Source organism: Thamnophis sirtalis, unplaced genomic scaffold (assembly GCF_051295495.1).
Source record: "Thamnophis sirtalis isolate CommonGarterSnake01/CBP01778 unplaced genomic scaffold, rThaSir2_p1.2 scaffold_5, whole genome shotgun sequence".
In the NCBI taxonomy this organism is placed as follows: domain Eukaryota; kingdom Metazoa; phylum Chordata; class Lepidosauria; order Squamata; family Natricidae; genus Thamnophis; species Thamnophis sirtalis.
In genome coordinates this window covers 71,338,450-71,351,723 of record NW_028261385.1, presented here as the reverse complement: position 1 = coordinate 71,351,723, position 13,274 = coordinate 71,338,450, and the positions used below count along the sequence as shown (strand labels likewise).

General features: G+C 38.7%; 1 protein-coding gene across 1 annotated transcript; it reads left to right on the top strand.

Moving 5' to 3' along the window:
- The first annotated feature begins 1,322 nt into the window (after positions 1 to 1,322).
- Positions 1,323 to 12,233, top strand: FXN (frataxin). The gene is made up of 5 exons (XM_014052324.2): positions 1,323 to 1,516; positions 3,863 to 3,960; positions 8,495 to 8,615; positions 9,860 to 9,957; positions 11,917 to 12,233. Exons 1-5 carry the CDS (start codon positions 1,385 to 1,387, stop codon positions 12,071 to 12,073), a joined length of 606 nt encoding a protein of 201 aa, XP_013907799.2. The 5' UTR covers positions 1,323 to 1,384; the 3' UTR covers positions 12,074 to 12,233.
- Positions 12,234 to 13,274: the final 1,041 nt, after the last annotated feature.

The following is a 13,274-nucleotide window of genomic DNA, read 5'->3' as shown; positions in this document are numbered from 1 at the left end:
ATGGTGACATAGCAGGATTTCCTAGGGCTTTTTTAAAACAAAATCAAGAGACTTGACTTGAGACAGACTTAAATGTCACTGGTTTTCTTATATATATTTATCAGAAAGATTTAAAGTAAAAAGACTTTGTGTTTTGAATATTGTAAAAATGAAATAATTATATACAAATGATAAACATGTTACAGCTGATATGCATTGCTTTTATTAAAATTTGAAATGGAGGAACAACAAGCAAAAGAATGTATAATAAAATGGGCTAAATTTTGGGATGATAGGAGAATACATGCATGAAATTCACATTGTTATAATCTTAAATCTTTACGAAATGATGTATCAATGATATTGTTCACCAGAAAAAAATGTTTAAAATGTATAAACATATATATGTTGTAAAAGATAACAGGAGCAGACTTTTTATCATGATGGTGGACATGCAGAAAAGCTAAAAATGGATTCAAATATATTAATTTAGAAGGTTTTAAAGCTTTATATACAAGTGAAGCCAAAGATGTTTCTTTCAGAACTTACTGATAAAAAGCTGGGGGAGGGGGGAAGTGACCCTAATGGAACCTTTTAAAATAAATATGATTAAGAGCAGTGATACTTTTAGATGTACAATGGTGGAAAATTTGACATGATCCACAGTGGATAGTAAAAATATTGGAACTTGCTGAAATGGCAAAACTGACAGCTTTGAATAGAGAAAAGATTCATTTTAATGCTGATTTGAATTTTGTGTCTGAGACAGAAAGAAATGGGATAATGTATGATTTTGACGATTAGAAAAAATAGTTAATATAAAAAAATGAAAGCAATGTTGTAAACCTTAGCTATGATGTAAATTTAAACTTAAACTTACAACTCTTGTAAAAGAGCAGGTTAATCTAGTGGTTAAGAAAACTAGAGTTGATGAATTCTATTCCCACCTTAGTCGTGAAAGCCAGGTAGATGACTTTGGGCCAGTCACATCTCTTAACCCAACCCACCTCACAAGGTTGTTGTTGAAGGGAAAATGGGAGGAATGTGTTAGACATGTTTGATGTCTTATTTGTAAAAATAATAAAGGTGGGGTACAAGTAAATAAATAAAATCAGAACAATTTCTTACATCTTTTTTCTACACTTTTGCTTTGTTCTTTCTTTACTTCCTTCTCTTTCTTATGTAATTAGTTTGTTAGTTAATGTTTAAAAAAAATCCAAAACGTTTTCTTTTTTTAAATCCCACTTGGAAAAGCACCTCGGATCCTTCTCCTGGGTCTTTCTCAGGCACCGCCAGAGGGCAGCCGCGGGCCTTCGGCAGCTTCCACAGCGGCCGTTCTCTGTGGTTCGTGAAAGGGGCCGCGGCGGCCATAGGCGGGCCTGTTCCCGAGCGGCGGCCTGGCAACATGTGGAGTCGGGGGAAAGTCTTCGTCTTCTCCGCGGGGCTGTTGCTTGGGGCCCGCCGTCTAAGCAACGGCGCGAGCCGGTGGAAAGAGACTCCGGCGGCGGCCTCTTCTTCCTTCTTTTTCAGCCAGCCGGTGAGCGTGCTTGGCTTGCGAGGAAGGAAGGGGGGCCACCAGGACTTGTCTTTTTGGGGTAGGGGTGGGGGGCAAGGAGAGAGCAGATCTTGGATTTGAACTTTTATTTCCCGCCATTCTCGACGAAGAAGGCGTCGCCTCCGTCGGGAAGGAATCGCCCCTGATCCGCCCAAGGCAGGGCCTCGGAAGGGCAGCCGCAGAGCCTTGCCGTCCCTTATCTAGGGCTGTCCAACCTCGGCAGCTCTTAAGAGTTGTGGACTTCAACTCCCGGCATGGCTGGGATGGGGGATTCTGGGAGTTGAAGCCCATAGTTGTTAACATTTTATTTATTTTATTTATTTGTTCGAGTTGTCAATCGTTTACAAGGTAATAGGTGTAAGAATGAACATGGATATGAATGAAATGGGTACGAATAAATGGGGACAGTAGGGCAGGGACGGTAGGTATGATGGTGTGCCAAGGATAGAGAGCCGTGACTTAAGAGCTGGTTATCTGTAAACTGGTAGAGAGGCCATTGATAGTCTGACTTAGTAAAAAGAAAACACCATATAATTGTTCACAACCTTCATCTAGGCAATGCATAGATTGGGGGTGGGGGGGTGAAGGGTTGTTAAAGGTCTTGGAAGCCAGATTTGATGCCTTTCTAAAGGCTTTTGAATTATCCCCAGCTGGGAAGTTGAAACAGGTGAGGGATGGTGTGGCTACCTGAGATACTAGAGATGTACCTATTACTGGCATTCTGTAGTAGTATTTTACCAATCCAGAGGGAGGTTTTGAATGATGTGTGAATGCAACAGACTCCACAGCCTTCAAGAAATGCTTTTGTTTTCTGTGCAAGGTAGGCATTTTTATTGCTTGCACTTAATCATAGTTTGCATTAGGGGGGGGAAACAAGCATACTTTATTGAGTCCTCTAACTTGTGCTTAAAACCCAAATGTCATTGCATAGAATGAGACTTACTACTGAATACATACCCATAAGATTAGTTTGCTTTTATATTGGCTGAGGGGTTGTACCTTTGCTTTTTCATTCTTAGGAATTTATATCAGTTTCCCAGTTTGTATCTCAATCTGAATATATTTAGAGTTATATAAAAGAAACAATAGTTCAATGATATAGAGCATTTCAATAACACAAGTGTTTTAGTTGGTGGGCAAAGCAGAGTGATCTCTCTGCCCTTCTCCAAGTCACATTATTTCCCAGGAATAAAGGCTGCAAACCCTTTAATATCTTATATGAGCACAGAGATAGTATCTGTAAAGTGATTCTGGGTGTTTATGGTATTAGAAAAAGCTTTATATGTTTTAACAATTACAGTTTTTCAGTATGTCAGTGCCTTTATTCTGCTATCATTACTTTGTACTCTAAACTAAGTTTAGAACTAAGTTTCCCACAAACAATAGTAACTCCCACAAACAATAGTAACTCAGGGAAGGATGATATCTCCTAAGCTTCAGCTTCAAAGACCTCTGTAAACGTCTGTGTTTATTCCTCTCCTTTTCTGTGTAAAGAATCAGAAGGCCTTGTGGGTAGAAGGAAAGGATGGACTTGATAATCCATCTGCTGCTTCTCCACTGCTCAGTTCTCTGTCCCTCTTTACTGGATTTGTGACTTGTTCTAATTTAGCTTGGTCTAAATTCTATTTGGATTTTGATAAGAAACTGGAAAAAATAGTTGTGAGATTGAATCAATTCCATGGGTTGTAATCGGTATTATTATAGATAGTCCTTGACTTATGGCCAGGATTTTGTTTATAAATTGTAGGGATTGTAAATCCAATTGTCAGGTGATTAGGCTTGATTTTATGACAATTTTTTCAACTATCACTAAATAAGTCATTATGGCTTTTAAGTGAATCTTTTCCAGCACAATAATGTTAAGTAGTTGGTAATGAAATGTCTGCAAGAAAACAACCAAAGTCAGAGTGTACCAAGAACCACATAGGTAGTGTTTAAATACACATATTTGAAAGTATCTCCTGTGGCATGAAATAGAGTCGTGCTCATTTATAGACCTCAGTTGTATGTCATGGCAACATACAAAAGGTATGTTGTATGCACAATTTCATTTACTTCTAGCCTTCTTTAAAGAAGTTTTCCTCTAAATGTCTCAAAATATAATTAACAGAATTCTTTTCAGCCATGCTACCTGAGAATTCTAGAACATTTATTCATTTGTTCATTCAATTTCTACAACCAAGTGATTCTAGGTGGCTTACAGTTCTAAAATTATAAAACAATTTAAAACATTAACTCAATTCACAAAATAATTAAATTATAGTCCCAACTCATCTATAGGTCACTATTTTGGCAAAAGCTTGTTTAAGTTGAAACTTTCTTTTACAGGATGTCCATGTGCACTTTTTAGACCATGTTCTGATAAACAGAATCAAGAGTATTCAATTTATATTTGAAAGAAGAACAGGAACTCTCATAGACAAAAGGTATGTTGTATGCACAATTGATAATGTATTGTGATATGTTTTTTCCCCAAAGGCTAAATTAGTGAGCAAGAGAGAACTTGATATCTGGCACTCAGATTTAGCATTAACCAAAACTAGTGCCCATTGTGATTAAGTTTCATCAAGTAGGTGTCAACTCTTAGCAACCACATAGACAAACTTTGTTTTAAGTCTGTCAGTAAAGAATTAGTGACTGTTGTAATTCAGTTCCGCCAACTTGCTACTGATAGTCCACTCTTTTTCCCCCTAGCATCATGAACTTTTCAAGGGAGATGGATCTTCATATTATGTGTCTAAAATATGATAGTTGAGCCTTGTCACATGTGCCTCAAGTGAGAACTCTGGATTGATGGGTTCTCTCGTCTACTGTTTGTTTTTCTGACTATTCATACTATTTGAAAGAATCTTTACCAGCATGCCAATACTCTTCCTAATTTGCTTCTACAAAATGAAACTTTCACATTCATAGAATGTCACAGAGAAAACTACTGTCTTCATCATTCTATTTTTTGTAGGTATGGACACATTTTAGCATCCAAATATATTTTTCAACATATTGTTGCTATCCTACCAAGTGATACTATGGCATCTTTGTTGACTGCTGCTTGTTCACTGTTGATGGTCAATTCCAAAAAAAAAAAAAAAAACAGAACCCATTTAGCATTTCAGTGTCTTTATTATCATTTCAAAGGCTTTTTACTGTACCAATGATCATGGTTTAATCATTATATTTGCTCTTAATTCAATTTTCCTGTTTTTTGACTTTAATTACTACAATTTTCAAATCATTTATAGCTTTCAAAGTAGAGTCATCAGTATATCAGCAGTTATTAATATTTTGTCCAATTTTAAGCCATGTTCATCTTCTACCAATACAGCATGCCTCAAATATTTTCAGGCTTTACATTGAATAAATAAGGAAAATATACAACCTTATCTCACTCCTTTATCCATTTAGAACCAGTCTGTGGTTGTGTTGTTCAGAATTGGATTTCTGTCATGCATATAGAGTTTGCATGTGAGAGATTCTGGGACTTCCATTTTCCTGTGGACGTTCCCTGGCTTGACATGGTCAGCATAATTCAAGGCCATTCTATATCCAATAAAGTGCATATTGACCTTTTTTTGGCATTCTTTAATTTTTTTCAATTATCCAGCATACAGATGCAATAATGTCACTTATTCCTTGGCTTTTTTTAAAACCAGTTTGAACTTGTAGTATTGTGCCTAAGGCTGTAATCTGTTTTGGATGGCCCTAAGTATTATTTTACTTGGATGTGAAATTAAAGGATGTTGTGTAATAGTTTGCACAATCTGTGAAATCTCTATTCTGTCTTGGTAATGACTGGAATGCCGATTTCACTTCCAGTACTAGCAGTTCTCACAAACATGAATACATAACTTATTACGCAGTACTTCAGTATACTCCCATCTTTGTTTAATCTGCTTTGAATAAGTTGCTGTTTCTTTACATCCTTCAGCATACTAGGTTTGAGGTTGGAATATCCTTTTGAGTTTGGAAATCTTTTTAAAAATGTTGTTTTCCTGTGTCTTGTTTCTATTTTGGCAATGCTGTGGTAATGCTTCTCCTTGTCTCTTCTAAGAGCTCTGTGGAATTCTTTGCTTGGTTCCTTTATCTTTCTTAGCTTTGGGTTATCTTACAGGCAATTTTTACCATCTCTCTTCTCATCCAGTTGGTTTCTTCTGTTTTTAGTCTTTGGCAATATATTTTCACATTCATCTTAAACAGTTCCTTTGGTTTAATTCTACAGTTCCTGGGGCTCCCTGTAAATGAGGCTCAGGATTTTGTAGTTTCCCTTTACATGTTAAGTGTATTGTCAAGATTATATAGTGGAAACTGGTTTTATTTTTCCACTTTAACCTGTCTTGGAGGTTGCACACTAGCAGTTTGAGATCTGTTCCACAATCAGCCCCTCACCATGTCTTTACTGTTTTAAGTGAGTTCTTCAATTTCCTTACATCAATATGGTCAATTTGGTTTCTCTGTTGCTCCACCTGATGATAAGGATAGTGTTAGCAATGAAGAAATTGGATTGACAGAAACTGACCATTCATTTTCCTGTTTCATTTTTGTTTCCTACTTGTGTAGTTCAGTTATGTTTTCCTCCTTAATATTTGTAACATTGTTTTTCCAGTTCCCAATCAAAAACAGCACATCTTGCTTGCAGCTTCTATTGATTTCTGATTGAACTTGACCATAAAATTCATTCCTCTTTTTCCTCAATACCAGAATCACAGATCTGGATAACTATCATAGACCATTAAAGGGTTTGTCTGCAAAATCTAACTGATGTTATTTGATCATTAACTGCCTGGTACCAAAATACTGTTTTTGCTATAACCTTCCTGACTATATGAAAACAACAGAGTTCTTTTGATTTTTCATGTTCTGAGAAGTAAACAGTATGGTTTTCTGACTGAAAGTGACCAGTTTCACTCTGTTTCAATTCATTGATACCTAAGATGTCAGTCGGTAGTGAGTTCGTTTCATTTTTCATTGTGTTGAGCTTTTCCATATTAGTACTTCTTACCACCCTTTGTGTTCCACTGCATTTCTGCCTTTATAGTTTTGGATTTTCTCTGCATGAAAACATCAGTCAATAGACATTTCATAGGATGTAATCAGCATATGTCATAAATATTGTTTCTTCTCTGGAAGACCCATAGCATGTTGAGTGCCATCTGACCTGATGGGCCTATCATCCAGCATTCACTTCATCTGTTCTGTTAGATAAAGCATTGAAGATGTTATCTTGTTTGGGTAATGAAACTTCTGCAAGAAAACAACCAAGCTAAGAGAGCACCAAGGACCCTTCATATTTTCTCTGTCTTTGTGGTTTACTTGATAAAGTACAGGAGTGATAGGATGACCTTTACACCTTGGGTGACCCTCCTGGAAGAATACACTGTTGGTATAACTGCCTGACGACCTTTTTCATCTGTCCCCAAAAAAACCCTTTCCATATTGAGGCAGCAGAAGCTGGGGATTGTTGGAGTTAAGGAATCCTTAACTGAAAGCACATGTCCTCACTAATTTAGTGTAGTAAACTGCATTGATATTTTTAGCTGAGCTGCATCTAACATTTATCTGACAGGCAAGACCAGGCAGAACTTTTTTGTAACCTCTAGATGGCAGAGGAGAGCATCTTCCAATATTTTTTTAGTCCTGTACTCTGGTCTAAAGGTAACTATAGGAGTTCCTTGCTAAATGTTAGCCTTTCTTTTCTCTCTTCTGCTCAGGGTAAGTCTGTTATTGTTTACCTACAGGTAATAGCAATAGCAATAGCAATAGCAGTAGACTTATATACCGCTTCATAGGCCTATCAGGCCTCTCTAAGCGGTTTACAGAGAGTCAGCATATTGCCCCCAACAATCTGGGTCCTCATTTTACCCACCTCGGAAGGATGGAAGGCTGAGTCAACCCTGAGCCGGTGAGATTTGAACCGCTGACCTGCTGATCTAGCAGTAGCCTGCAGTGCTGCTTTTTAACCACTGCGCCACCTTGGCTCCAGGTGCTGGAGGTATCCTTAACTGTTGCCTTAATTGTATACAATGTTGCATTGAAACATCAGGAATATCACTAGTTTAGCAGCGTTACTGATCCATTGAGCCAGTTAGATCTAGTAGTTAATGCACCAGGCTCCCAACCAGGAGATTATGAATTCTAGTCCCACTTTAGGCATGAAAGCCGATTGGCTCACTTTGGGCCAGTCACTCTCTTATCAGCCCAATCCACCTCACAGGATTGTTGTGGAGAAAATAGAAGGAGGAGCTAATATGTTAACTGCTTTGAGTTACTTGTAAAAATAATAAAGGTGGGATACAAATAAATTTTGAGCAACTTGTCCTTATTTTATTCTTACATTAGACAAAGCAAGCTTAATTTACAAGTCTCATCCAGAACATTTTTGACAGATATCCTTCCAAATGGTGATTCTGTTTTAGTAATACTGAACATAATCTCTTAACTAGTTAGCAAACAGTTCTTTATTGAAATTATTCCCTTATGATCTAGGAAAGAAAATTAATTGTTCCTCCTGCAGGATAGTGAAAGAACAACCAGGCTAAGGATACTTTCCATTCCTGATAGAAAAGGAATTTGGCAATATATCCAAAGTTCCATTTGTTGTTTCAGTGGTTTGTCTCATAGAGGAGTAATTGCTACTATCTGATATGCTATATTTGTATCATATCCAAATGTTTTTTGAGAAGTAATAGGCTAAGATTCTTATATCATATGGTTGTTTAAATTAAATGAATAGAAATGACTTAATGGCCTGTCTAGAATTAAATCTCAGCTGATTTCTCTCTTCATGGTCTATAATAACCCCCCCCCCCCATCTGAATTAATACCATCTATGAAATGCTTCCAACATTAGCTAGTAACAAATACCTTCAAGTAGTCTGAATTTTTTTCCTCTGAATGTTTGTAATCTCTCCCTCTTGTTTTCAGCAAGTAAATTTGAGCGAATCTTTATTCACATGACTTTTACAGCTCATTCGATGAAACCAAGTATGAAAAACTTGCTGAAGAAACACTGGAATCGTTAACAGATTTCTTTGAGGATTTGGCAGACAAGCCCTTTATTTCCAAAGATTACGATGTCTCCTATGTGGTATAATGCTATTGTTGCTTTTTATGATTTTTTTTTAAATTTTAACTTGTTTATAGATAGAACATTTAAAAACACTTTATATGTTATTAATTATGGCTGAAAATATTGGAGATTCTCCTATAGTTCCAGAATTCTAAAGTTACTATCAGAGGCAGTGTTCCTCAAGAGCAGTAAAATCACTGTTCAGCCTTCTTCATGGATCCCTCGGGTATATCACAGACCAGTGTATTTCTAAAAGCCATGCTTACTTGGAATCAAGCAAATTGAAGCCCAATGCCTGAGTTGAATTGAAAAGGCCTGCATAAGTGAACAAATGCACATCCTTCAAAGTTGCTGTATCATTTGGAAACCATAGGCACAATCATATGTAGGTAGACTCTGTCATTCCTTAATTTTGTTTCCTTAAGATGCCTTTAGCATTGAAGTTGAATTCAAACTGTTGCTTCATATAGTTCTTCCTACATGATCTTCATGATTCTATATATCAAAGAATTTGCCTGTGGAAATATTTGCCCTTGCCACAGTTCAGAATTTGCATTTTCTCCCACTTCAGCTATGGTTCTGGATTAATGTTTTTGAGAAAGTGTGATCAATAAGAGATATAACACTAATGTATGTACATGGGTGTGTGCACATTTCTTCTCTCTTTCCCTGTCATATTGCCTAGTTACTACCAGATTAAAGTCTCAAACACATTATTGGGGGTGCGGAGGCAGGGTTCAGACAATATTGTTTTCCTTCTGCAACAGTTGCTTATCCCCCCCACCCTTACATTTTTTTCTAACTGGAGAAAAGCTGTTAGCAGTGAAAGCAAAAAAATAATTGCACTGTGGACTTTAAAAATAGGAGGCTGTCATCTGGAGGCACTTATTTTTCTCTTGTAGTCTGATCATGATTTTTTAGTGAATGGACTGTGTTGTGTTGTGAAACCAGAAGGTGGCATAGATGGGGAAAAATGTAACAAGTGAGATGCCATTTTACGGTTTGCAATTGGGCAGATGTCAGTGCATTTACAGTATGTGTGATTTAGAACCAGTTTATATTTTTCTAAAATTCCCAGAAGTTAATTGATAAGAGAACATCATAACAAAAGCAAAGAGGGAATTAAATGAAGCAAATAGTTTAATTTGGTTGAAATGTACTCGTTTAACTATAATAAAAGTAGCCTCTACTTAATATTTGAACAATCTCTTGCACAATAATGTTAATTGAAAGGTCTTTTTTTTTTACTTTTTATTTTAAAGAATGGAGTACTAACAGTGAAACTGGGTAGAAACATGGGAACTTACGTAATCAATAAACAGACACCAAATAAACAGATATGGCTCTCTTCTCCAATCAGGTGAGTTTAGTTTATAGGTTATAATGATTTGAAAATTTTGTAGTTGAACTAAAACACCATAATGCACAATTCATTTATTAGGTATCATTCTGAAATTTCTAAATAAATAGTATGGCATTTCTAAGATTGTCCAGATTCTAGAATTCGATGCCATCTTCTAACCAAATTTCCCTGTTTAGCACATCACTTAATAAGCGCTTGGCCGTTGACCCAGAGGGAGGCGCTGGGGAGGGCGGGGGTGGTGGTAGGTGGAAGGCCCGGACTTACAAGGCGGGAACCAGACAACTTGCTACGGGCAACTGGCAGTGGGACACATTTAACGCTTCTATTTCATGGTTTAACTGAAATAAAACTTGTTTTCCCTTTTGTCCTTCCTTTCCCTTTCCTTCTGTCCCTCCTTTTCCCTCCTTCCTTTCATTCCACCATTTCTTTGATGTTCTCCCTCTTGTCCCGCCTGCGCGGCAGTTGGAAACTGCTGCACGGCGTTTGTTTGTGACATGCGCGGCCGCGCAGCTTAGAGGGAATATTGGTCCAGAGGCCAAACAAATGCATCTTGTTTCAGGTAGCAGGTGGTTCCAGCATGCACTGCCAGCTGAAAAAGCTTTCCTTCCCAGTTCCCCGGTCCACACTGCTGAGCCACACACCCTCCTCCTCCTCCTCTGCAGACTTGCTGCCTGATTTCTTCTGGCCAGCACTGTCGGCTGGGGGAGGCAGGGAGAAAAGCGAGAGGGCAACGCAATTGGGTGCAAGAGCCAGGCGCGGACACAGGGCAGGCAGATTAGAGACAGTCGGCCAATTGCCAGCTTGCTGGCTCGGCTGCTGGCTACCCGGAGTGCGCAGGCAGCAAAGGAAACCTGCGTCATGGCTCTATTAAAATGCGCATTTCGCAGTGGGGCACAATTTGGGGGTGGCAGGTGGGCAGCCCTTAAATGTCGCTGCCACCCCCTCTCCCGGATTTGCACCCCCTCTCCCGGATAACAGCCGACAGGAAAGGAGAGGAAGCACGCCCGGCAAAGTTTTACCACCTCCGCCCCAACGAACAAGGGGAGGGGAGACTCCAGCAGCACTGTAGGCACTTCTTCGCCACTGGCAAGGATCCCCTGCCGCACCTGCCACCCTCAAATTGTGCCCCATCACGAAATGCGCATCTTAATAGAGTCTGGCAGCTCTGTTGCATCACTCGGCTGGTCTTTGCAGGTAAAACCTTGCACAGTAAAGAAAAACTTCATGAGAAGTTTTTCTTTACTGTGCAAGATGTTTCCCTGCACAGAGCAGCTGAGAGAGAGAAGTGGTGGAGCTGACAGACTCGAATAAGATGCGTACACCACACCCCTTCCCCTGCCCTACCTGCCACCCCCAAATTGTGCCCGAACATCTTTCTTGAGTCTGGCAGCTCCACCTCTTCTCTCTCTTGGCTGTCCTGTGCAGGGAAGCATCTCGCTGCTGCTGCTCAACCTCCTCGAGGCACGTAGGCAGGAGGCAGAGGCGGCCACAACATGAGTTTCCTATGCTGCCTGCGCGTTCTGGGTGACCAACAGTCGAACCAGCAAGTCGGCAATTGGCCAGCTGCCTCTAATCTGCCTGCCCTGTGTCCATGCCTGGCTCCTGTACCCTCACCCAACTGCACTGCCCTCTCGCTTTTTTGCTGCCATTCAAAAATGCTTTCGTTGAAAATGCTTTGAATGCAATTCCCCGGGCTGTTTAGGGAATCAGGCTCCATGTGAAAGCGAGGATCCCCGCTGCATGGAACCCCCCGAAAATGCGACATCCGGAGTGGGTGGGTGGAGCTACATTTGGAGTATAAGATGCACCCAGATTTTCACCTCCTTTTGAGGGGTAAAAAGGTGCATCTTATACTCCAAAAAATATGGTAATGTGAAGCAATGCTTTTAATTATGCATGCTCCATTATATTTTGTAAATGTTTGTTTTAGCTCTCTTATGTCTTCATTTTTCACAGTGGGCCAAAGCGTTATGACTGGACCGGGAAAAATTGGATTTATTCTCATGATGGCATTTCTCTTCATGATCTATTGTCAAGGGAACTTTCAGTTGCATTAGCAATTGAACTGGATTTATCAACTTTAACACATGCTAGTGGAGAGCCTAATTCTTGATATTTATCTATAAAAATCCAAAGACTTTGGACTTCGACCTATTTCTTTCTTTCTCATGGTATACTAGTTTTAATACGTTTGTCCAAATTTAAATTCTCAAAACATTGTTCAAATCTATTTTATTAAGCACTAATGGAAATATATATATCTATATATATAAGCTACATGTTTTTGTTCTTTTTGTTGTGTTGCAAGTATAACAGTGGTGAAATATTTATGCAAGATTGTATCCAATTTTAGAAATGTGATATTTGCATAAGAGTTGCCAGCCGAACTGGATACTTTTGATATAGACAGATAGACACACACAGACACACCACACCACTATCAATAACTTTTATAATAATGGCAATATTCAGAGGAATTAACATAATCAAGTGGTATGTCCAATATATCATATTATGCCTTCCCCCGCCCCGAATGTGACTGCAATACTCAAGTAGCCTTTGTGTGAAGTACTCCAATAATTCTTATAAAAGTGAATCTAATTAGTGGAATATTTATTTTTTTAATCAGAAATAGACTAATTGAAATACTAAGGCTACCTATTTCATGTATATAATTAGAAAACCTGAATTTATGTTTATCCTTGAAATAAGGAGTGGAAATTATTAAACTAATAGTGAATTGCATAGAAAAAGTGGGATTAAGTGCAACATCCTCCTTAATTAAATGCAACATTAGATTTTAAGATGGGTGAAGAAACTAGATCTATGCAAAGCAGTTGAAAAATTGTTTTCAAAGCATTTTGGAAGATTGTCATGGCTGCTTCAAAAGCTATTCTCAATCCATTGCCCTAAATTACAGATTTAGAGAATCTGTAACTGTATGAGATCTTACTCTCTAGCTCAGACATAGGGAACTTCAGTCCCAAACTTGGATTGACCTCCAATACTTTTCTGAGGACCAAATAACACCAAAAGGCACCGACCGGGTTTCCTGAAACCTTGTTTATATGTTCCTCTCACAGAGACACATTGTGAACACATGGCTTTCCATACAGGTGTAAACAAAGGAGAATCCAGGTGTTCTTGGTTTGGAAAGCATACACGGATCTTGGACAATAAGCAAGCTTTTGGGGACCTTCTCCAACTATGGAGGGAAGCTTGCAAGACAAATGCTGTTCACAGACTGGAGGCTGCTGTAGTTATATACAACCCAAGAATGAATGCAAATTTGAAACCGAGCTCCGACAAAACTG

Coding starts and splice junctions, on each gene's coding strand:
- FXN (XM_014052324.2), top strand. CDS start 1,385: ATGTGGAGTCGGGGGAAAGTCTTCGTCTTCTCCGCGGGGCTGTTGCTT. Junction 3,961..8,494: donor GGAACTCTCATAGACAAAAG/GTATGTTGTATG, acceptor TGACTTTTACAG/CTCATTCGATGAAACCAAGT. Junction 8,616..9,859: donor ATTACGATGTCTCCTATGTG/GTATAATGCTAT, acceptor TTTATTTTAAAG/AATGGAGTACTAACAGTGAA.